A 26,174-nucleotide genomic window follows, 5' to 3' on the forward strand; every position below is an offset into this window, starting at 1 on the left:
TGGAATCTACAATCTCAATTTAAAACAAATAATTTGATCATAAATGGGTATTTCAGTTCCATGAGAGAGGACATTCACTACTGGACAAAATCAGTAGTCCCACAGCATTTTTTTCCTTTGAAATACTGTTACTGTATTATTTTTGTTCAAAAATGTCAGATGTGGGGAAGTCTTACAATGAACTGTTCTAAGTAGTACGTTAGTGATTTCTTCGTTAAGGGTAAGCACACAAGAACTCTTTGGACAGTTATTTTATGATTTGCTCTAATAGCTATGTGGAAAAAAACACTAAGATCACTTTTTTTTAAAGTGAGAGAGATAGTTAAGAAATCATAAATTCCTGTGACACCTAATACTGGAATGTTGAGGGAACAATTCCCTGTGCAGGCAAGAGGGCAGGTTCAGGGGGATCCTCATTTGCATTTATTTTAATTAGTATAGCTAAGCAAAAGGAACCAAGCAGCATGGGATTTGGGGCTACAAAGTTGAAATTAGCCAATTTGCTAGAACAGAAGAAGCAAGAACATGCGGCCCACAGGAAGAGATAACCTGAGTAGACTTAAAATTCTCCTTCCCAAAGGAGGAGATGGTATTTCTCCCACTCCCTGAACCTGTACATTTACTGCCATCAAATACTGCTGAAAAACTGGGAAGCCTCATCAAAGCTCCTGGAAATTCATTTTTGTAACAAAGAACACTCTCATTTCAAAAGAAAGATGAGGAGAAAGGCGTTCAAATGAAAGCAGTCACATCAATTCTGAAGCCTGAGGATCCACCTACCTTTCTTTCATGATACTCCAGCTGGTACATCCAAAAATTCTCCATCTTCCCCAGTGTTATTTATGAAGCAGTCCTGGCTTAAGCGTGTCTGTTTGACTTTAGAGTCTGAGAATAAACTTTTATCTCAGTGCTTGCGTGAGGTTTTGTTCAACTCCCCCTCCCTCCACCCAGTGGTGTTATATGCCTGAATTCAATAATGCAACTTGTAATCAGAGCTAGGATGACCTCACATAGTGCCTGACACATCCATATTAACTTCCTGTGCAAATGAATTTCCTATTAAGCTGTGCATCAAGACTCTTAGCATCATCATCTTCTGCAGCTCCTACTTTTAAAGAAAACCATTGTCTTGCTCGTTCCCAGGAGGATGTAAGGATGTTATTTCTGGGGACAGTACACTCAACTTGGAGGTGTGATCACAAACCTTCACACATGCCAAAAGCTCTGCGAGGCTTACAGAACTTGTGAAAAAGAGGCTTGGAAATTAAAAGGAGTGGGGCAAGAGGGAGAAGGAGCTAGGGGGCAGAGAGTCATTTTCGACCAGTATTAGGGGCTGCATGCCCAATGAAAATTTACAGATCAAATATTCAGAGAGTTTCATTTTTTGGTCACCAAAAATTCCTAGTACTTAACGCTTGTTGCTTGATGATTGATTATTAGTGTGCTTTAATCAATGATGAATGTGAAGAATGCAGGGAAAATTTCAGTGAGCTGATGCAGAGTAAAAATGCAAAGCAGGGAAGCAGTATACATGACATCTACCATAGTGTAATGGTAAGAACCAAAAAAGCCCCAACAAATTGAATACTGTCTTCATGTTTTCTTGTCTATAACATCTGGATAAAAATAAAGTTTATCTCACTGTGAGGATCCAAACTGATATGTATAAAGCACTTTGCAAGCCTGAAAACTCTCTATAAATGTTAGTTATTATTACTGTCACTTTATAACAGAATAATATTACCAAGATATGACCCAGAAAAAAGACGAAAAAAAGGCATCTCCCTCCCTTTACAGAGTGGACGGGCCAATGCTTACAAAGCACTTCAGATACAGATAGTAGATAAGGTTGGTTGACTTTGCTCCCCTGTTTTTTCTTCTTTTTTATTCTCTGTTAAAAGAGATGGCTTTCTAGGTAAGAGGCAAGGGAGAGATGAAGGATAGATTTGGAATTTAAGGGGATGAAAAAACAAAATAATTTTAAAAGGGAAAGTTGAGAGCCCATGACATGCCAGAAGCACTGGCTGCTGCTTACAAAACAGGTTAGAAACTACTCCTCTGACTAACACTCAGCATATTAACATGGTCCTCAGCATATTCGGCGTGCTGACAGTGCACGAAGCTCTGAAAAGGCCATAAAAGATAGGCCAAGATAACAGTCTTACTGAAGTGACCGAGATGATCGAGATATGAAAGGAGAGAGAGGTAAGTGCCCCCTGGATGACTATTACAAAAAGAAGCAGGCTGTCTCAACATTTCCTGTGCTGTGCTGGAACGTCTCGGTATCACCTAAAGTTGTGACTGAGGGAGGGTCACACTATTTCTTGAACTGAATTAGAAAGAGCCTGTGGAAAAGCTGGAATTTGGGGAAGATTTTGAAAAATGGAAAGCCATGGTGGGTGGTGGAAAGGAAAATGTATGCCACGCCAGCCATAATGATGTAAAGCCAAACCGTGATTGTTTAATAAGTATTTATTAACTGCTTCCTGTGTGTGCCAGGTTCTGGAAGAGATGTAAAGTTTAGGTAAAAAGGTGGTCCCTGCCCTCATGGAGCTTGCAAACTAGTAGGGGAACACATCACAAACACGAATACCTATAATATAAAATAGCATGAATATTATATATATGTATGTGTGTGTGTATACACACACACATATGTACACACACAGTGTGTACATACATCCAGGTATAAGAAAGCAAAGTCATTTTTGAGGCTGTTTGGGGTGGGAGGAGAGGTCGTTACTAGGAAAGAACATCAGGAAAGGTTTCACATAGGAAGTGCTGTAAAAGTTAGTCTCTGAAAGATGAGTAGGAACTCAATGGTCAGGGGCCTAGAAATGGTACAGATAACTAAAATACACAGATAATACAAAAGCCTTCTTTTATCAGTAAATGGCTTTGGGTTTTCCCATGCAACACACCTTTTACCAAAAGTTTTACCAAGCAGCTAAGAGGGAGAATGATATAATGAGAAGGGCACTAGGTCCAGAGTAGGGGGAGGAAGGGTGTTCAAATCTTGCCTTTGACATTAAAGTAATTTTCCTTATGCGCAGATCTAACCATTTGTCTCCCCCACTCAACCAAGTGCATCCTCTCTTTATCTTTAAAAATCTCTATACATCCTGGCTCTAACCTACCTTTCCAGGATCAATGGACACTGCTTGCCTTTTGGTAGTCTACAGTCAACCATCTTCATGACTTTGCAATGGTGCTCCTCCTGCTTGGAATGCCCTCCTTCCTTACTTATGCCCCAGAGAAGCTCCTTCTTCCTATGAGATATAACTCAGGCACCACCTTCTGAATGAAGGCTTTCTGCATCCCCCAATTGCCAGGACTCTACTTTGTAATTAACTACTCCATGTGCATGTGTGTATACACATATAATACACATTATATATATACTTATGTTATATTAGATAAATAATATTTATGTTATATATTTTTATAAGTACTTGCTGCTACTTCCATTAGAACATACAACGTACTGAAAGCAAGGATTCTTTATCCTTGAACCCCCAAGTCCTAGCCCAGTGCCTGGCACAAAAGTTAATGTGTGTTCGCCCTTCGTTGCCGAAGAAGACCATACCATCAGACAAATGATGACATGACTTGCACTTGACTTTGTTTTGAGTGAGGGAGGGCTGTGCAGGTCACCAGCCTCACTTCTCCTCCAGAGCCATCTGAATCCAGTGACTAGATATTCATTAGGATGACTGGAGATGACCCAGGATGAGGCAATTGGGGTTAAGTGACTTGCCCAAGGTCACACAGCTCGTGCGTTGTGAAGTGTCTGAGGTGAGATTTGAACTCAGGTCCTCCTGACTCCTGCACTGGTGCTCTATCCACTGCACCACCTAGCTGCCCCCACAAAAGTTAATACAGCCTTGATGACTGATTAAGTGATTACTACCTATAGACCTGGGACATGTCACTTAACTTCCTTGGATCTCAGTTTCCTCATCTGTAAAATGAGACTGCTGTCATTACTCATCCTTCCTCCTCAAAGAGGACCAATGATGTCTTGACTTGGGAGTAAACCTGATTTAAGGGAGGCAGAGCTGGGCAAAGTCATCAGCCTCCCTTTCTCCTCCAGAGTCATCAGTCTAGTGACAAAACAGAAGTCAAGATGCAATGGGAAACCTTGAACTTTTAAAGCTAAGGTCTTTCCCAGCTCCCAGTTTGAAGTCACACCTATACAGTGATTAAAGTCTAGGTAAGAACTGAGGCAAAAGATGGCATAGTTTACCTTCAGAAAAAAATCAGTCTGGGAGGGGAAGAACCTCAGAGTAAAATCAGAAACTTGGACGAGATGATCTCAGAGGCCCCTTCTGGTTAAAGACCTATGATCTCATGATCTGTCTATTCCATGTGTAACTAGTGTCAATGTGGAGTTAATGAGCAGAGAACTGCCAGAGGGTATATAAGGGGAGATGGAGAAGCGGCAACCTTGAAGCAAAGGAGCCATGAAATCTCTTCCTGAATAATCTGGTCATTATGCTGTAAAAAAAATGGCTAGAGCTCAGGGTGGGAGGAGATGGTAGCAGAGAGATTTTCTGAGCAACAGCAATCTTGCGGCCAAAGACTATCTTTTGTATCCTTAGCACTTTGCACAGTGCCTGGCACGTGGTGCTATTGTTAGGTCATTTTTCAGTTGTGTCCAGCTCTCCATGATTCCATTTAGAGTTTTTCTTGGCAAAGATACTGGAGTGGCTTGCCATTTCCTTCTCCAATTCACTTTACAGATGAGGAAACTGAGGCAAACAGGGTGAAGTGACTTGCCTAGGTTCACACAGTTAGTAAGTGTCTGAGGCTGGATTTGAACTCAGGAAGATGAGTCTTCCTGACTCCAGGCTTGGCAGTCTATCCACTATACCATCTAGCTGTCCTGCCTGGCACAGAGCAGTCACTTAATAAATGTTAATTGAATTGAACAGAATTCTCCCTTTCCTCAGTTATTTTAATATTGTATAAAATGTCATCTGCTGTAATTCAAATAAGCCTGAAGTCCTTACTGCTGTTGTCATGCTCCATTTTAGAAGATTTTTCAGAGGAATGAATCTTCCAGACAGGGTAGCCTAATAGATGAAGTGCTGGACCTGGAGTTGGGAAGACCCCCGAATTCAACTCCTGCCTTCAATGCTTATGGGATTATTGACTGTCACTTACCCTGAGTCCTCAGTTTCCTCATCTGTAAAATGAAGGGTTTGGACTAGAAGGCCTTTACGCTCTAAATCTATGATAAGCAGGTGGTTTTCTTGGCTGGCTGTCAGCATGGAGCATCTTTCAAAATGGTTCTCTTTCTTCCATTAATTATTTACAAAAGAGAATAAACCTTTTGATGTGACTTCATAAATGTCTGAACTCTATGCTCCTTACCAATTGAAATTTCCTAAGCTGTTAGTGGAGACCATTTCTTTTTTCCCCCTCTTCTTATCAGTCTTGGTAAATAGCTTTATTTGGATTCACAGGCCACCCAGGAAATGACTGCTCAAGCAATTATCTTCCATGTTAACAGTTTCGTTGCAGCTCTTTGAAAAGACCCCAGTGTTACTCTCATTAAAGACTTAAACCTCTCAGATGCATGGCAAATAAAAGTTCTAAATCTTCTGGAAAAAAGCCCACACTGACAGGCCAGAATTCAGGTGTCTTTACTTTCTCCTTCTCTTTTAAAGTTCCTACAGAACCTGAAACCTGCTTAATTATTGAAAACAGTCTTCTCCATTCTCTTATCAATAATAGATGAAACCTGGGAAGGAAAACTTGAAACTTGGAGAGTGTGTTCATGTTTCCATAGAACGTTGGAATAGGCACTTAAATGAAGGCAAAAAGGAGATTATAAAATTGAGTTGGAAGGGACCCTTAGAGATTTATAGACCCCTCCTTTCACAGATTAAGAAACTGAGGCACAAAGAAGTTATATGACATCCCACACTGGGATCAAATGACAGGTCCAGTACTCCATTGATTATATCCCATGTTCTTTCCATTACACTATGATGCTGCATAAAAAGGAAAATGTGGGAAGCAAATATCTAAGGGTAAAACAGAGAACTTCTACTTAGAAGGGTGGTAGCCTTTGATGTCTCTGAATCTTTCTTTCTTTCTTTTTTAAGAGAGGAATTTCAAAGTCAATCCACTTAACTACTGGACCATTAGACCCAGTGGTCATTTCCTCCAAGACAGCCCCCTCCTTTATTAAGTATGTGTGTATGTATATGTGTGTATACACATATGCTATTTATTAAGTATTAAGATTAAGTATCATATCCTTCAACCCACCCAAACCAATTCCTTAACAAATCTTATTTATTTTTTCAGTGCAATATCTAGTGTACCAGGAGCCAGTAAGAGTAGTGGGTCAGATGTTCTGGATTCAAATCTTCTCTCTGATGTTCACTCTGTGACCTTTAACCTCCCTAAGCCTTCATTTCCTCATCTATTAAACGAATGGCCTAGACTAGTCTTTCAGATCTCTTTTGTCTCTAGATGGTCCCCATTAGATTATAAACTTTAGAGCTTAGCACAATGTCTAGTACAAAGTAAGCACTTGATAAATGTTTACTTCCTAGATCAGTGAGTCTATAAGCTCTGTCATTATTTTTGTTTCTATAATCTATGTTATATGCCAACACCATTAACACTAAGTCTTGCAGTTCATCTTCCTGCCTCTAGTTTTTCTCCACATTTATATATCCTACATATTACTGCTTGAATAAATCTCCCCTGGATACCATTTTATGGCCATGTCCCTCCCTACTCAAGAATCTATAAGAACTCCCTATTGGCTAATATTTTAGAGGTCTAGGACAGTTCTAGGGTCAACTTCAGAATGTGAACTTCTTTATGGCAGGTTTAATTTAATCTAAATTTAATCTAAATTTAATTTAATCTAATTTAATCTAAAAGCTTTAAGACTCATCTTGGGGATAGAACTTCCCAAACTGCTCAAAATATGACAGAGCCCCCCTCAGACTACAGATGAAGTAGAAAAGAGGTCAGACATCTTGGACTCTTATCATCCTCTTAAACTCTATCAAGGAAGGACCAATCTGGCAGTCAATCCGCTTTGAAAAATGGGGCATCAGGAGAAGAGACATTTGCCATTAGCAATTTCCACCTGGCTATCTTTTTTTATTCTTGTCTCTTTGCTGACTAGATGCAAGAAAAGTAATGATTGCCCAGACCTCTCTGGAGACCTGTCATCAACATGCTGATAGCTCCACGGTTTGAAATACCCCAACAGCTTTCCTAGAGCCTTCGCAAAGATGGAGCCAGGGACAAGTTAGCAGCTCTCTTCACTCACACTTGCTCCTATGACAGCTCTACCTCAAGGTCAATAATATCAGATACTGCTAACAAGTCTTAATGAATTAGAGTGGACACTTGACCTTGGTTAGTGGTCTCCTAGCAACAGACAAAGAAAAATCCATGCATTTTGTAAGAATGCAGATTTATAATCAGCCTGATGGAATACGTTGAGGATAGGGACGGGGGAGTCATTGGGAAAGGGTATCAGAGAAACTAAGGATCCCTAGGCTTGCCTGTCTTAGGTAAAAAAAGAAAAGGCATCATATTGTAGTGGAGAAAGCACTGAATTAGAGGCAGTCACAATTAATTAATTCAATAAACATTTATTAAATACCTACTATGTGTGAAAAGTAGATCCTGGATAAAGAGTGAGCCTTGGAATAAGGAAGACTGGGTTCAGTTTATGCCTGTAATGTATATGTTGGCTGTGTGATTCAGGAGAAGTCACTTAACCCCCTCAGCGCCCCAGTAGATCTCTAAGACTATAAGTTGCAAAACAGTTGCCAATATGCCCTGGTAGAAGGGGTTTCTTAAGCCAAAGAAATCACTGAGGAAAAAAAAGAAAGAAGGAAAGAAAGAAAAAAGAAGGAAGGAAAGAAAGAAATAAAGAGAGAGAGAGGGAAAGAAAAAGAAAGAAGGAGTGCCAGGCATTGTTCTAGGCACCGAAGAGACAAATACTAAACGAAACTGTTCCTGCCCTTAAGGGTCTTATATTCTATAGGCAGGAAGCAATACAAGTACAGAGAGGTTATTATAAAATGTACATGAAGTAATTTCTGTAGAGTATGGTACCAGTAGGGAAGGGGGTAGGTACCAGAGTAGGGCTACAGTAGGACTAACGTAGGAGATGGAGCTTGAGCTAAGCCTTGAATGAAGCTCTGGAGCAGAGGCAGGAAATCTAGGAGGACCTAGAAGGCAGCATGTGGCCTCCAGGCCGCAGGTTCCCCACCCCTGCTATGGAGTCTATTGTTCTGTAAAGTCTCTACCAGTTCTCTGAGTCCATGTGTTTCAGAGGAGATCGACTTGAATAAACAGCAACCAAGCAAGAAAATCTCAACCTTCAGCATTACCTAGCCTGCTTGATCCAGCATCTGGCCAATGCTTCCTTAAAACTGCCAGCTATGTGCTATGATTTAAGGAATGCTACCTGGAGTATTTCAGCTGCAATTCACAGAGGAGGAAGGTGGGCAACAAGAGGGCACTTGGGGTTCCTAGAAAGCGGTAAAGGAGGCACAGAGGGAGACACTTGGACAAACTGTGCCTAATGCTCCTTCCTTCCTTTCTGGGGTTCACTCCTGATGCTCTGAACTTCCTTTATCAGGAGCCTCCTCACCCATTAAGGTCATTCTATCCTTGGACCTCTCCCACCAAAACTATAATCCTTCCCTGTATCTCTTTCCCCTGATGGCTGATTCCTCCAAGAACCTCCATTTTTAGGAAAGCACCCAGGCCAGCCATATCTGCATTTCTCTCTAGATCTACTCTTGGGTCTTTGGACCTTTTCCACTATACCTTCACCCAAGTGCCTTCTTCTCCTCTCACAATACCTTCCCCTTCAGTTTCCTTCCGTGTTGTTTCTGTCCAGTAGAGAGTAAGCTCTTTGAAAACAGGAATTATCTCTTTCTGATGGCATGTACATTCCTAGTACTTAGCAATATGTATGTTATATACATACTTACTATTAATATAATAAACACTTAGTAAATGCTGGTTGATTTGGCACGACTTGACTAATTTTCCCTAGGTGACAGTTTTGGTTTTTCATCAGACAATACAATGAGCTTCTGATTCTTATTCAACTTTTCTAAAAAGCACTTGGAGGACATGGGGGCCATTTTTCTCATAAGCCACCTTCAGAAGCTTAATTGGCTTATCCCACCAAACAGATGAGGAGACTGAGGCAGAAAGAAGATTAAGGGACTAAGTGTAAGGATTTTGGGCAGGTTAGGGGGTAAAGCAAAAATTCAGAATCAGCTGCTGAGTCTTACTCATTTTTAAAAGCTGTTTTCCTTTTCCTTATGCATGTAATAATCATCAACAAACACAAATATTTCAACATATGAGGAAAATAAGAATTGTACATGAAACCATGAATTTGTTATGTATAGTTTCTCTTCTTTAAAAAAATATTAAATTTACTAAATTACAAGGTAGTGACAAAATTGCCCCATGTCTGCCCCTGCTAAACTTTTTATTCTTTCTTCAGTGCCTCCCAAACCAAGATGGCACCCCAAATCTATGTGGAAATAAAGGTTTGCAAAGCATTTTACCAATGTCTTATTTGATCCTCACAACAACTTTGGGATGTAAGAATTATTATTATCCCCATTTTACAGATGAAAACTCTGGCTGACAGAGGTTGTGACTTACCCAGAGCTACACAGCTAAGTATCTGAGGTCAAATTTGAGGTTTTCTGACTCCAGGTACAGCCCTGTCTCAAATGTGCCACCTAGCTGCCTCTTAACCATGGGAATATACCTACCTACCTTTCAGAACTTCTCTAAAAAGTAAAGAATCAGCCTGAGAAAGAGGCACAGGAGAGCTCCTCTGATTTACTGACATAGGTCAGCTTGTTTTATATGTCACATCAAATCAACCATGAGCCCAGCACTATAAAGGCATTTAGAGATACAAGAGATGAATATCGTATCCACCTCAAATAAGCTTATCCTACAACACCAATACCCACTAGACGGTGAGATAATGCTACAGAGTACTATAAAAGTAGGCTGTAATTACGTTAGGACACAATAGGAGATAAGGCCAGATATGTAAGGTGAGTCAGTGCACTGATGGTCTGGAATTGCCCATATGGGAGAGCAGACTTGATCTTTTAATCAAGTCCCTATCAGGCCGACCTTCCCTGCAATTAAACTGGGGGAGATTTATCCCTAAGAAATGCGTGGCTAAGATAAGGGCAACCTTGACTAACTAAACTCATTCCATCCTCTACTAGCTCTGTAGAGTGGCCTTAGCAACCTTTCAAAAATGGCACAGTTAAGATTTGGATGCCTTTTTTCTGATATATTGAGGGGCTTGGAGAATGTGGTTCCAAAAACTGGAACAATCTTCACATTCCAGCATCGTCAATCAATGCAAATGTGACCTTAATCTCCATTGTCTGGCTGTCCTCATCTGTCAAATTAAGGTGTGGGACTATGTGACCTCTGAGGCTCCTTTACAATTCTGAAGCTATGAATCATTCAGTTAGGATGCACCTCAACAGCCATCTAGTCCAACCTATACTCCTCCAGGCTAAACATCTTTACTTCCATTTAATCCTCCTTTAAAGGGGGGTGCCCAGGCCAGCAGCCTTTTCATTTCTCACTAGGCTGAAAACTGGATTTCTCTATCATTTCCAGGTGCCACCCTCTCCTCCCTTTTCAGTTTCCTGTTATGTGCCATCTTCAGACAAGGACTTTCTTTCGGCTTGTTATTTGTATATTTAAGATATTGTATGTGTACCTGCTGGCACTCAGCACCAAGCCTGGTACACAGGAAGGGCTTGATAAATGGCTGCTAACTGAGAATTCTTTCAACCACTCCTAACGTGACACGGACTCTACCAGCCTCGCTGATCTGTGAATAATCCAGCTTTTCTATGTCCTTAAACTATGATACTTAGAGTTGAACAAAATTCCCTGGATGAGGTATGATATGGCCAATTATAGGGAGACTATCTTCTCCTTGTAAAACTTTCCAGGATGGGGATATATGTGATCTTGCAGGGGGGAGAGAGAGTTAGGAGGGATATGGCAGAGGTGACTCACCTTTCTGCTAATAAAAGCTGACCCACAAAATGTGACTTCAAATCCAATTCTGATTTTTCTTTCCCAGACTCAGCACTCTCTGTATATGGGTTAATGAAAGCCATGTATACTCTTTCTGCCTCCCGGATTGTTTCACTATTCATATGTAGAAGGTGAACAGGGGCAGGGCAGGTAAAAATAGTAGAAGTGCTATTTTTTTTAGACTGGATGAGAGAGGATGGAAATCACTGGCTTTAGGAAAATCTATAAAATTAAAGTATCTAAAATATCCATGTCTTTATTCCTTTTCTCATTCATCTTTCAATCCATTTACTCTAGATAATAAAGAATTAGCATTAATGATAGAAGGTATAACTTCTCTAAGTATTTCTGGGATATTTTTCTGTTCCCAAACTTAATAATGGAAAACATCAGACACTGCAGCGTTAGCCTCATGTACTACCACTTCTAACTAAAAGTGATGACTCTTTGGCCAAACTGCCTTTTTCCTCTTCTTGTCACCTATCACATCATTTCCAGATATCAGTCGTGTGTACTTGGTAAGACAATATATGGAAAACTTGTGAAAAATTTCTCTTGGGAAAAGGGTTATCTAAAGCCTGATGGTTAAAAAAATAAAATTGATCTTTCCCATTACATTCTCTCTCCCCCTTCCCCCCATGGTGTACAATGTAATTGGAGAATGTGACCTTTGTAGAATGGATCATCAGGCATGTTTTGCTCCTGTGAATGGAGGACGGATGGGTTGATGTCAGGCAAGCACATCTCAAGCTTGACTGATGGGTTGAAATTTTAAAGGCAAGATAAAGTGGTTAAAAAGAACTATTTTCTAAATACAGGCTGGCAAATCAAAAGCAAAGACATTCCTTCCTTCCCTCTCTCCACTGGGAGAATGAACTATTTACCCTCTAACGTAATATTAAAAATTTCTTTTCATGTTGCTATCAGTAAGCACTCAATACTGACCTTAAAATCACGGTGACAGTATTTCAATGAGACTTGCCAAGTTGTCTTTTCATGGGTTAAGCGATTTGCTTAAAGATGCTAGTAGCATTGTAGCTAACTGTTCTAAACTGCCATGACGTAAGTATCAGATTGCACTTTGGTTAAAGAAAGGCTTTGTAATATTTATTTTTCAAATCAAAGGAAGACCTAAATAATTACGTGATCCGAGGGATAGGGACTAGACCCAGGATTTCATTGGTAGATCAGGGTGGGGAACTTGTGGCCTCAAGGACACATGTGGCCCTGTAGATCCTTAAGTGTAGCTCTTTGACTGAATCAAAACTTCACAGAACAAATTCCTTTAGTAAATTCCTTTAGTAAAAAGATTAGTCAAAAGTCCTCACCCAAGGACTCCTTCTACATCCCTAAGGGCTGAGGATGCTAAGACAAACCTAACACACATTGGGTGTTAAGTTGGAAAGGAGGCAAGAGAGAGGAGCTTGGAAATGGCTAGGAAGTGGCTTGGTGAGTTTGGGACTGGGCAAGAGAAAGTGAGCCTTAAGGTGACAATCTTAGAATTGCCTAGGACAGAATGCATTCGAAGCAGGTCTTCAACCAAGATCTTGCTGGCATTAAGGCTAGCTCTCTATCACTCTATGTGGTCTACCTCCTAAGCCTCAATATATCTACCTATGCCTTGATCCAAGAGTTACCTCTCCACCCCCAAAAAAGCCTTTCTTCCACATTATCTCTGGAACCCACTCCCTTTTTCCCACCCACATAAAAGCCCTATTCTTTTAGGCTCTCATCACTTCTCACCTGAACCATTGCAACAGCCTCCTAATTGGTCTGTCACAAGTCTCTCCCCTTTCTAATCCATCCTTCCACACAGCAACCAAAAAACCTTTCCTAAAGAACAGATCTGACCATGCCCAATAAACTCTAGTGGTTTCCTATTATACCTAAGATCAAACTTCCATGTTTGGTATTTAAAGCCCTCTACAGCCAGGCTGCACCCTACGTTCCCATACTTATTGTACATTACATATACATATACATTATACATTATTTGTGTACTCTTTGGTCCAATCATACTTGCTGGCCCTGACTGATTTTGGCCTTTGTACAGGCTGTCTGTCCGTCCCTTCCTCCCTCCCTCCCTCCATCACCTCAAATATTCTTCCAAGTTCAGCTCAAGTTCCACCATTTACATCAGGCCTTCCCTGGATTGTCCCACCTGCTAGTACCTTGTGCAGAACATGACCTTGTATTGATCTGGTATATATTTATTGATATGCATGTTGCTCCACCTATAGAAGCTGAGTTCCTTGAGGGTTGGGACTATTCCATTCTTGTCTTTTTTCTTAGCACCCAGCACAGCATATACATTAGTAGCTTACTAAGCACTTCTTGACTGAATGATGGACAAATTCAATGCCCCCTAAATAAACTCTTCTCTATCCCTCACAGCTTTCAAATCTTTCAGGTTTTATGAAGGATCTGATCCCTTTTATTAACCAAAGCTGCCAAAGCCAAAACAACAGCTGACACAGATATGATAGGATGGGCTTTACTTAATTTTCTTACTTTATTGTCATTCCTATTGATGCAGATACAAACAATGCCCTAAGAGTTAAAAATAATATTAAGGACTGACTTTGTGAAGCCCCTGGCTTATTTTCTAACCTGAAGGCACCTTAAAGTCTCCCCTTACCACAAAACTTCCCCTTATCCTGCACCATAAAATTCCTTGTCCCTCCCCCACCCTGGCAAATCGGATTTCCTGGTCTCCCTTATCTCGTGTCATCCATCTACCTCATCCTGTCCCTAAATCTCCAACCCCCATTACAAATCCTAAAAATATACTACAGGCTATGTATGTAAGTCTGGTCTTTTTCCTGTATATTTCCTATATCACTGCTTTCTTTAGCTCCTTGCTAAATCTCTGGTCCATGTGTTTTGTTTTAATAAAGCTCCCTCTGGCTACAGAGAAGGTCTAAGTGAATTATTTCACATTTGAACCAGCTCTCCCATGTCTCTCTTCAACACTACTCTATGATGCAGGTGCTTTAATTAGCCCCATTTTTACAGATGGGGAAACCGGGGCACAGAGAGGTTAAGCAACTTGTCCAGGGTCAAAAAACAAGTAAGTGTCTGAAGGATGATTTGAGCCCAGCTCTCACTGAACCAAGCTCCACTGGAACCAGTATGCCATATTCCCCAAATTCAATCCATCTGTACTTTCTTTAGGATGAGGTCTACTTCCAAGAAGCTTCTTCAAATCAGAGAATAAAAACCACTGTACAAGTTCTATCTTACCATATAAGTATGGGCTCAGGTTGGTGACTTTTTACTTTATTTTGCCTGGTCCCAGACACACCAACCCATTTCCCAACCTCTTCCACACTGCCCACTCTCACCTCCCTTTTAACTGAATTTGCCAATATGTGTTGTCTTGTATTTGCATCCATGGCCCTTAGCACAATGCCTACCACTCAAGTAAACACTTTTCAAATCTTTTCTTCGTTCATTAATTCATTAACACTAAAGTAACATGAATAATACAAAACAGTTATCATCTATGTTTAGTCTAAAAAGCAAATCCACAGAAAAGAAACCAGTGTAGAGAGAGTTAGGAGTTAAGACTCAGGAGGGCTGAGTTTAATTCCTATCTCTAATATAAAACCCAAGTCAAGTCACTAAGGATCTCTGTACCTCCGTTTTGAAATCTGCAAAATGGTGCTAAGTCATTTACCTTCTGTCTCAAGAAGGTTTGGTGTAAAGAAAGTGCTTAGTAAACCTTCTAATACTATGAAAATGTGAACTATTATTATCATCATTTATGTAGAAAAATTCTTTCAAACTATTTTCCTTTCCAAACTGCACAAGAATTTAAAATAGTGCTCAAAAAAGAACACCCTAATTAGTATGTGAGAGAGCGATGACCAATGTCTCTGACTATGCCATGGCTCTACATCTACTCACATTCTTCTGCTGAGTGAATATGGAAGTGTTCTTGGCAATATTTCAAATGCAGTCATTAATCTGGTTAACAAGGCAACTCTGAATATATTTTTTTAATCCTCTTTCTTTCATGTTTGAGGAAAGAAAGAGGAAAGATTGATTTTTTTTTTTTAGCAAGACATATTTTATTTTCTAAAAATCTCCAACCATGGAAACTCCGCAAAAAGAGAAAGGGAGGGAAGGCAGCAGCATGGTAGGAGGGTGGGGAAGGTGTTTGCTGGATTCTGGATTAGAAAGAGCATGTTGAAAGCAGCATACAAGAGCCAACAGATCACTTCCTGCCTTCTGGGAGTCCAGGAAAATCACAGTAGCTATCACAGCTCCCATGGAAACCAAGAAAGGCTAGTGGAATCTTGGTGGTCCTCTTTTCTTGGAAGTTGGGGATGGCAAGGACAGAGCACACTGAAGAACTTTGCACCTGACAGAGTTAGAATTCAGTCCCACAACCAAAGAGGATTCTAGCATTTCCAGAGAAATAGCATAGATCTTTGTAGTATCCAGGAAAAGATGTTGGAGCTCTTGGGCAGCATCACTGTAATTCCTTATCCAAGATGTCTGGAAGACTTTGCATCAGTAGCAGCAGAAAAAGACCAGGATGGGATGCGGGGTCAGATGTGGGGTCATCTTCTTGGCTCAGTCATCCAAGAGGTTAAAGAAAATAAGAAAACTAAGACTTTCATGACTTACGGGTAACTTCACCTGGAGAGAGGAGGGAAAAGAGACCCTCCCTCCCCCTAGGGAGTCATTTGTGGCCTGCCTCCCTCCCTCCCCCTTTTCTGGATTCACACATAATCGTGTTGGTTGAGTATTCAGAAGGACCTCTGGAGCCCCCTGGGGGAGGAGCAGAAGCAGAGTGTCAGGCTAAGTAATGGCTCATTCCCCTTCAGCTGCCTGAGGACAAGTGCAACACAATAATGCCCCCCACCTAGTATAAAAAGATGCCCAGCTAACGTAGGCTATGCCCCAACTCCCTTTTCTAAGCATCAGCCACCAGGGCATTGCAGATGATGATGATCACGTGAGCAGTCCAGCACACAGAGATCAGGACCGAGACTGCTGAGACGAGGAAAATGACCCCTGAAGTCAGTACTAGACGAGCTTTTGGTTCCTCATCTTCTATACACATGGTACCCTTGGCCCCCAGCAAGGTAGATCAGCAGGCCCACCAGGCCCAGAAGCAGAGTGATGACCATGAGGGCTCTAGATACTTGGAAATCACGAGGCGGAGCCAGCATGGAATTGTGCACCTTGCACTGCATCTGGCCAGTTCTCTGGACCACACAAACCATCCAGAGCCCTTCCCACACCACCTGGGCCACTACTTATTGACAATGAAGGCTATGACTTTCCACATGGGCATGGCACAGGACACAAGGCCTGAAATCCAGCCCAGCACTGAAAGGATGATGCCCAGGATCTGGAAGCCAGCAGAAACCATGGTTGGAGACTTAGAGAAAACCTGCCTAGGAAGGGAACGAGTGCAGCCAGAGATAGGAGCAGAGTACTGAAAGATTGATTTTAAATAGGACAAACCCAAAGAAAAAGGGGCTTCTCCCCACCAAGATCTGCTAACAGCAAAAATTTTAGAGAATCTATATTTTTTAACTTTTACCTTTCATTCAGAATAGCTAGGCATAATATTCAATCCACAGAAGGAATTCAGGAAATCTTCAATGAGAATGAGTGGAGTGTGGTGTAGGAAGAACACTGGCTATGAGGACCTTGGGATAGAATCTATTACTGTCAAGTCATTTTTCAGTTACGTCTGACCCTCTGTAACCCTATTTGAGGTTTTCTTGGCAAAGACACTGGAGTGGTTTGCCATTTCCTTTTCCAGATCATTTTCCAGATGAAGAAACTGAGGCAAATAGGATTAGGTGATTTGCCCAGCTAGTAAGTGTCTGAGGCTGCATCTGAACTTGGGTCTTCCTGACTTCAAGCCCAGCATTCCACCCACTGCACGACCTATCTGCCTGAATAAATGTAGTGGTTACGCTTATAGCAAGCTAAGATTGAAGCCCAAGTCCTATATAGCCAAGATTCTTTGAACCAAAAATGGGGAGATGAAACAGTGTTTCAAATTCAACGGTTTAAAAATTAGTATTGAAATAGTTTCAAGTACACTTATTTTTCTTTTTTTAAGTATTCAGAACATAGCCAGCGGGCAATATCTGGCCATAAATCCTGTGCTTCTAATTGGTGAGAGGTCATCAGATCTAGTTGAACCCAGTCTCACCGCTCTGGACATCTTTCTGCCAAGGAGAATGCCTTAGTCCATCTTCCTGGTCTCCCCCACCCCCAACTTTCCACCTCTAACTCTGGGAAATACAGCACCCTTCAGAGAAAGGATTTATCAAAGAACTGCCTTTTGTCTCCAACATTATCCTGGCAACTTTCCATATCAAAACATCCTTCTTAGGCCATCACTCATCAACATAAGCGTGGTCTTCCCCAGTTAGAATACAAGGTCCTTGAAGGTAGGCACTTTTTTTAGATTTTTATAACTATCTCTGAGGCTCTGAACAATTACTGGTCCATAATAAGTATTTAAAATGCTGTTTCATTCATTCCTTCAGTTCTTGTTCTCAAGCTACATTTTTTTTATATTATTTTTTTCCTAATTACATGTCAAGAAAAATTTTAGCATTCATTTTTTACAGTATCTTGAGTTCCGAATTTTTCTCCATCTTTCATTTCCCTCCCTCTTCTGAAAATCACAAGCTACCGTGTAAAACATATTTCCCTATTAGTCACAGCTGTGAAAGAAAGAAACAGATCAAATGGGAAAAAAAGCACAAAAAAGAGTAAAGTGAAAAAATATGCTTCGATCTGTATTCAGACTACGAATGTTGAAAGCATTTTCCTTTCTGAGTCCTTTGTACTTGTCTTGGATCATTGTGTTGCTGAGAAAAGCTGAGTCATTCATAGTTGATCATCATACAATATTGCAGATGCTGTATACAATGTATCCTGATTCTGCTCAATTTCACTTTGCATCAGTTCCTACAAGTCTTTTCAGGTTTTTCTGAAATCTGCCTATTCATCATTTCTTATTGCACTTGCATTCAATTACATTCACATATCACAGCTTGTTCAGCCATTTCCTAACTGATGCTCATCCCCCTAATTTCCAACATTTTGCCACCACAAAAAGTCTGCTTTAACTATTTTTGCACATGTTGGTCCTTTCACCTTTTTTTATGATCTCTTTGGGATACAGACCTAGTAGTGGTATTGCCGGATCATAGAGTAATCTGACAAAACCTTGGTTGTGTTGGTTTTGTTCGTACAAAACCTTTTTAATTTAATATAATCAAAATGATCTATTTAATCTTTTGTAATCCTCTCTATCTCTAGTTTGGTCAAGAATTCTTCCCTTCCCCATATATCTGACAGGTAGATTATTCCTTGCTCTTCTAATTTGTTTATGGTGTCACCCTTTATGTCTAAATCACGCAATCATTTTGGCATATGGTATGAGATGTTTGTCCATACCTAGTTTGTGTCCTATTGTTTTCCAGTTTTGCCAGAAGATTTTGTCAAATAGTGAGTTCCCTTACTAGTGAAGTTTTGTTATCTATTTCTTCCTGTTGCTCACTTAACTTCTCTTTTAAGAATTGGGATGTTATATAAGACTGCATGCCATCTTGGGGAGGAAAGGTGGGGAATAAAATTTAGAATTTACGAAAGTGATTGTTGAAAACTGAAAACAAATAAATTAATAAATTTGGGAAAAGATAAAAAAAACTGAAGAAAAAAAGAATCTTGATGTTATACCACTTGGTGTACATATGGTTAGTATTGCTATTGTTTCATTGTCTATGGTACCTTTTAGCAAGATACAATTTCCTTCCTTATCTCTTTTAATTTGATCTATTTTTGCTTTAACTTTGAGGTCAGAATTACTACCACTGCTTTTTTTTTATTTCAGCTGGTGTATGTAATAGGTTCTGCTCTAGTTCCGCACTTTTACTCTGTATGTGCCTCTCTGCTTCAAGTGTTTCTTGTAGGATTTTGGTTTTTGATCTACTCTGCATTCCAATTCCATTTAATGGGAAAGTTCATCCCATTCACATTCACAATTATGATTACTGTGTTTACCTCCATTCTATTCTCCCTCCTGTCATCTCTTTCCTTTCACCCTTTCCCTCCTCACCAGTGTTTTGCTTCTGTCTACCACCTTCCTTAGTCTGCCCTCCCTTTTCAGTACCTATCTTACTTACCCATTTACTTAATCTCCTCCCCCTCCTATTTCCCTTTCAGGTAAGATAGATTTCTATAGTCAACCAACTGTGTATGTTATTTTCTATGTAAGTCAATACTCATGAGAGTAAGGTTCAAGTGATGCTCATTGCCACTCCCCCCCCCCCCATCTTCACCTCCATTGTAATAGTTCTCACCTCTTCATGGGAGATTATTTACCCCATTCTACCTTTCCCTTCCTTCTGCATCCATTGTATTCCTCTTTCCCTTAATTTTTTATATCATTCCCTCAAATGCATCTTATACCCGTACCCTCTGTCTATGTATCTAGCTATATTATTAGTGATACAATTTTTAATACTTTAAATAATTTAACTTAATAACTGTAGTAATTATAAGAATCATCTTCCCATTAGGGATTTAAACAGTTTAGCTCTATTGAATCCCTTGTTTTTTCTTTACCCTTTTTATCTGTTTATGCTTCTCTCGGGCCTTGAAATTGGAGATTAAATATTTGGTTTAATTTTGTTCTCCTTATGAAAGCTTGAAATCCTTCTATTTCATTTTTTTCCCTTAATGTATTATGCTTAATTTTGCCGGGTAAGTGATTCTTGGTCATAGTCCTAACTCATTTGCTTTCCAGATTTTAATCATGTTCCATGACCTCCAATGTTTTAATGTTGCACCCAGCAACTTCTGTGTAATCCTGATTACAGTTCCCCGATATTTGAGTTTCTTTCTGTTCACTTGTCTGTCTGGTCACATATTTTCTTTGACCTGAAATTTGGCTGCAATGTTCCTTGGAGTTCTTATTTTGGGATCTCTTTTCTGAGGTGATCAGTGGATTCTTTCAATGACTATATTGCCCTCTGACTCCGGGACATCAGGGCAGTTTTCCTGGATAATTTTTTGAAAGATGCTGTCCAGGTCCTCCTTTTGATCATGGCTTTTAGGTAGTCCAATGATTCAGATGTTGTCTCTCTGCAATCTAGTTTCCAGATCAGTTGTTTTTCCAATAAGGTATTTTACATTTTCTTCCATTTTTTTCAATCTTTTGAATTTGTTTGATTGATTCTTGACATCTCATAGAGCCATTAGCTTCTGCTTGCCCAGTTCTAACTTTTAAGGTGTTGTTTTCCTCAATTGGCTTTTGTACTTCCTTTTCCATTTTGTCCATTGTACTTTTTAAGAAGTTGTTTTCTTCAGTGGATTTTTTTGTAACTTCTTTTCCATTTAACCAGTTCTACATTTAAAGCAGTTGTTTTCTTTTTCCAAGCTTTTGACTCTTTTTTTCATAATTCTCTTACATAACTCTCATTTCTTTTCTCAATTTTTCTTCTACCTTTCTTACGTGATTTTTAAGCTCCTTTTTGAACTCTTCTATGAGTTCTTTCTGGCCTTAAAACCACCATGTTTTTCTTTGGGGTTTTTCAATAAGTGTTTTGGTATTATTATCCTCTTCTGAGTTTCTGTCTTGATCTTCCCTGTCACCATAACTTTCTATGGTCAGATTATTTTTTTGTTATTGGGGTTTTTATTTTTCATCCCTTTCTTTTCAATTTTGAGCTCTGCCCCTGAGGTGACAGGGACAGTCTCAGGCTTCTTGTGCCAGGTGCTGCAGGTCCTGACTATATTTACCTGGTGCTGCCCTGATGTAGTCCTGAGGACCACTCAGAACCCTCCTGTCTGGTGCTGCAGTAAGAGGATATGGTGATGGTGATAAGGTGGCTGGTATTACTGGAAAACTTAGGGGTCTGGCAGCTTATCTGGGGCTAAGCTGGGGTCCTAGTAGTGGTATTTGGTGTGTGCTGAAGCCAGTGGGGTGTTTCTGCATTTCCCTAGGGCAGGAGGTGGTCTGGATGCTGGGGGCTGCCTGTTTGCCCAAGGCTATGCTGAAGAACTTGACAGTTCTCAGAGCTGGAATCTGGCCATTCTTCTAGCTATGCTGAAACTAGTAGAGGGTCCTGGTGTTAACATGTGCCTACTCCACTGCAATGGGGCTCATGACCTACCACTAGTTTTCTGACATGGGACTTACTGCTGGCATGCTAGGATGCTTCCTGTCCTAGACTGGGCTCCCCTTTTACTTGAATAAGAGAGACCTTTGCTGCCAATCTTCCAAGTTTTCTGGACTCAAAGATTGTTTCACCACAACTTTTTGCTGGTTCTGTTATTCCAGGATTTGTTTTGGGGTGCTCTTTTATAGTTGTTTGGAGGTAAATATGGAAGAGTTATGGCGATTTACTCCTTACTCCATCACCTTGGTTCCCAGAAACAATTATTCAAGCTACACTTCTTAAGACATCATGTGCTCTACAAATCCACCATACTTTCTGAAAGGAATTTAATGTTAAACCATTAAATAAGGGGTTCTTAACCTTAGGTGAGTGTGTATATATGTGTGCGTATTTGTATACACACAGAGAGATGCTTGTGTGTATTTTTAACAATTATCCTAATATAACTGTTTTCCTCTGAAATCCTTTGTGTTTTATTTTATGCATTTAAAAACATCGTTCTGGGATGGGGTCATTAGGCTTCCCCACACTGCCAAAGGCTATCCACAGCCCAAGAGAAGGTTAAGAACCCCTGACTTAAAGAGTTTACTATGTTAATAATAAGTGTCCTTGCTCAGGGATTTTATTTTTCTTTGTTTCTTAATTGGGGAATGGGGGGTACAGGGAGGAGGGAGAGAAAGGAGATTTTTGTTGACTGAAAAAAAAATAATTTTTTTTTTTTAAGTGTCCTAGTCTGGGAGTTAGGCCACCACTTGTTGCCAACTTGGCAATTCCCTTCAACCTCTCTGAGTCAAAGTCTCATCACCTGTAAAATAAAAGGATTAAACTAGATGATCTCTAAGGTCTCTCTCTCAACTTTAAAATTCTCTGAATTCAAGCTTTTAAGTTTTTTTTTTAAATTCTATTTAATTTTATTTTCAAGTTCATAGTCTCTCCCTCTCTCCTTCCAGACCTCAGTCCCCTTCTGAGAAAGCGAGAAAAAAATCTGATAACCAAAGCAAAACCCCTAATTGGTCACATCCAAAAACCAAACAAAAATCAATCTGCATTCGGAGTCCAATATTTATCTGTCTGGAGGAGGGTAGCGTATTTTAATCCTGAGTCCTCTGAAACTGTGGTTGGCCACTGTTGGCCACTTTTGTGGTTGGTCACTGGATCAGAGGTCCTAAGTCTTTTAAGGCTGTTTTACAATATTGTTATTTGAATACATTCTTCATAAGAGCAAACCATAACACATTTTCATAGCAGGCTCTGTATTCAGAAAACCAAAAGAGCTTAATGTGTTTGGTTGTGCTGGTCACTACAAGTCTAACACTTTAGGCTGGTACATTCTAGAAATTCTAAAAACAGAGAAGTATAAGAATCCAAAAGGTGCAAGCTTATGTGCTTCCTTTCTGATGGTTTTTCCAAGTTTCAGGGAAGAATGAAAATTGACTTTTTTTTTTTGGATAAGTTGTGCTTCCTCCTTGAAGAGCTTATTCTATTTCTTTTCTTTAAAGAATGCTTCATTCCTTCTATCTCTCCTCCAACTCACTCCCCAGTCTAAAGGAGATACAGTGGCATCATCTGTCCCCTGTAGTAACACTCCTGATTCACCTGCCACATCTTTGCAATAATAATTCAGGGCCTTGTTTACAGTAGGAGAATACCAGAGGCACTCGTAATGTAAAAAATGACAGCATCCATCTTTGAATAGGCTGCACCCCGCTTTAAGTGTGCGGTTCCTGTTCAGGTACACTGTGTGTGTACAAGTAAATACTATTTCTTATCTGGCCACTCAAGCATGGAAATTTTTATGTGCAAATAGCAGTTGGACTGTTACTTAAAGAGGGGCAAATGGTGCCTTTCTGGCTTAAGTAACTCTTAAAAGATAAATAAAAACTATATTGCAAATCTGCAGCTGGTTTGCAATAAGGGCCTTTCTCACCAGAAGATAGTCACCAGGAAACAAACTCTGTTGCACTCACAACATGTAGATATAAACGAAATTGAATTTCAACTTTTAACCTCTCTTTTACTACAAGATGCAATTTTAAATTAAATTGCTTTAAAAAAAAAGTCCAGTTCTAAAGAAAATAGGAAATTGAACAGCCATAATCAGTACTTTTACCACTAGCCGTAAAGGGCAAAGCTTAGCCCTTCTAAATCATCCTGAACACACTGGGACCATCAGTTTGCTTGTCCTATTAAATATTTTGGTTTTCCTGAAATGGAAAATAAAATGTTGACATGTGCAGGGATTACTTTCAGTAAATTGACACAGTGAGTGAAAAAGTTACTTGCCACTAAGTGCTAAATAAGACAGTTAAAGAGACGGGGTGGGCAAAGAACTGATGACATCTCAATCAGAAAAGCACACTTTAAAAGGTCTCTTTTGGTGTCTCAGGAGGGCACTCACCGAGTCCCCCCTCCCTTCAATGACACTCAAAGTTAATGACGGTAATTACCTGATTAGTCCAAGTGTAACTCCCCAACCATTAGGTCTTCTTCAAAGTGCATTTACGCACAGACTTAAAGAGACTGGGGGATGGGGAAGGAGAAAGGAATCTCACCAAAACACAAAAAGACAACACATTTTGGGATGCTGGAAAGATAGCTTCACCCAGAAGAAGGCTAAAGATCACCAATTTAAGCATGAATTAGAATAGGCAACTGGAGAGGTGGGGCATCTTGGTCTTGGCCCCTCCCTCCCTCCAACGACACTCAAGGTTAATGACAGTCATTATCTGATTGATCCAATTACAACTACTTGGTTTTGTTCAAACTGAACTAAAAAGGTTAGGGGGAGGAAACTCAGGAAAGGATAAAATGCAACACATTTGGGGGATCCCAGCAACATTACTCAGCCTTCTAGAAGGGTTCGTGCTCACTAACTTAAGCATAAATGAGAAGGAGGTGGCCTGGGAGGATGGGGCATCTTGGTCCAGCCCTCTCCTTCTCTCCCTTCCCCAAGGGCTGGCCAGATCCCTCCGGGCCCTCCCAGCAATGCAGACAAGGCATACTCACATCTCCGTCTGCTGGCCTCTGGTCATCACAGTCCCTGGTCGGGCTGATGTCCTGCCGCATGACCCAGATGGGCTCTTTTGGCTCATCCGGGGTGTAAGGCGAACGGATGGTCCTGGTTTTCACCTCCTCGATGGCCTCCTTAATGTCCTTGATGGCCAGTGAGATGGCATCCCTCTTCTCCTTGCTGTAGCGCTGCTGCCCCGCTTCCCCGGCGTGCACGGCGGGCCGGGGTCCCACGGGGGCGGGCTGCCCAGGAGGGCTCCCCCGCTCCCCCGCGTCGTCCCCGCCGTCCGGGCTGGGCGCCCGCTCCAGGTTCTGCTCCGCCTCGGGCATGTCCTCGGCGGCCCGGTCGAGGCTCTGAGAGCTCATGCTCTGCTTGACCTCGGCCACGATCTGGTCGATGTCCTCCTCCTGCTCGTAGCTGTCCATGCGCGGGTAGGGGGCGAACTCGGCCTCCTTCTCGGGGCTGTCCGACTCGCCGTCGGAGCGCTCGTCGTAGTGGTGCAGCCGCGCGCCCAGGGCCTCTTGGCGGTAGCTGTCGGCCTCCTCGCGCTCCCGCTCGTACAGCCGCAGCCCGTCGCGGCCGTCCAGCTCGGCCGTGTCCCCGATCTCCTCGTACACATGCTCCTGCAGCCCCGCGTAGTCCGCGTAGGGCTCGGCGTAGGGCTCGTCCTCGCCGCGGTGGAAGAGCCGGTGCGTGTAGACGTAGCCCGAGTAGGCGGCGTTCATGGCCTCCTCGTGCTCCAGCGAGTGGAAGTGCAGGTGGTTGGGCAGGCTCCGGCGGTGGGCGGCCTCGGCGTGCTCGGCCTCGGCGCTCTCCGTGTACTCCTCGGCCTCGGGCCGGTACTGCACGGCGTAGGCGCTCTCGTCCTCGTTCTCCTGGCCCCGCTCGGGGTCGTAGCCGTCCTCGGCCGCCGCGGCGATCACGTCCCCTTCGGCCGTGTCCGTGTGGTTGTGGAAGCCGCTCTCCGTGCTGGCCGAGCGGGCCAGGGAGCCCCCTCGGTCGTCCTCCTCCGGCCCCCGGACGGGGTAGGGGGCTGCATGCTGCGCCTGCCCGTCGGGGTGCTCCAGGTCGGCCTCCACCGATTCATTCACTTCTCCCGATTCTCCGCTCCCTGGCTCATCGATCACCTCCACATCTGGCGATCCCTCCACGTGGCTCATGGTGGGGAGGAGGGCGAGCTCGGGAAGGGGATGTCGGCCCGCTTACTCCGCCCTCATCCTCCTGGCTGTATCTGGAAGAGAGGGAGGGGGGGGAGAGAAAAACTGTATAAAGTCGAAGTCAAGAGCCAAGCACCAGGAGAACCACAAAACAGCAAAAACAGCTTGGAATGTTGGGGGGGGGCGGCGGGGGGGGGAGATGCATTTGTGAGCCATTTCCCCCAGTGCTTGGGACGTAGTATGTACCCTGAACCAAATAAATGTTGGTGAAAATAAATTGAATTGTTGGTACGTTCTTTAACCAGGACCCATCGACGGGTTAGCTTTTCTTTTTTTAAGTACTTACTGTACCATTTCTTCCTTTACCTGGGCTCAGCTGATTGTGCAGAACCAGTTCCTGACTAGATATATCTGAAATAAATGCTTAGAAAAAAGATCACATCCAACCCCTCCGCCTCCACCTCGGCATCTTCCTTCCTGAGGTTTTTCTGTAGTTCAGAATTTCTTATGACCTCTTGCTCACTCTGGAGCAAGTGAAGATATCACCACTTTCCATGAGAGGAGAAACACCAGGCCAAGGAAAGAAAAGGTGAGAGGTGAATTCCTTAATAAAAGCTGTTGTACAAGATCAGCATCTCGTGTCCTCTGTGGTTTTTATCTTTAAGCTCATATTTGAAAGAGGTCAGGTACCGGGCATCGTTACGACAACTGACACCAGCGTAGTGTGATTAAAAACAA

The 26,174-nt window shown here is 41.7% G+C and overlaps 1 protein-coding gene and 1 pseudogene across 10 annotated transcripts in view; both read right to left on the minus strand.

Annotated features, from left to right (window-relative positions):
• Positions 1–26,174, minus strand: part of APBA1 (amyloid beta precursor protein binding family A member 1) — a 278,713-nt gene that overhangs the window by 57,183 nt on the left and 195,356 nt on the right. For all 10 annotated transcript variants that reach the window (XR_011967451.1, XR_011967450.1, XM_072611227.1 and 7 more), the window contains one exon: positions 24,276–25,510. Coding sequence is in view for 8 of the 10 variants with exons in the window: in XM_072611227.1 (XP_072467328.1) it covers positions 24,276–25,439 (1,164 nt within the window). In the remaining 2 variants the exon portion in view is untranslated. The remainder of the gene's footprint in view (positions 1–24,275; positions 25,511–26,174) is intronic.
• LOC140505359 (claudin-6-like) lies at positions 15,149–24,269 on the minus strand (annotated as a pseudogene).

This window comes from Notamacropus eugenii, chromosome 1, assembly GCF_028372415.1.
Source record: "Notamacropus eugenii isolate mMacEug1 chromosome 1, mMacEug1.pri_v2, whole genome shotgun sequence".
Classification (NCBI taxonomy): domain Eukaryota; kingdom Metazoa; phylum Chordata; class Mammalia; order Diprotodontia; family Macropodidae; genus Notamacropus; species Notamacropus eugenii.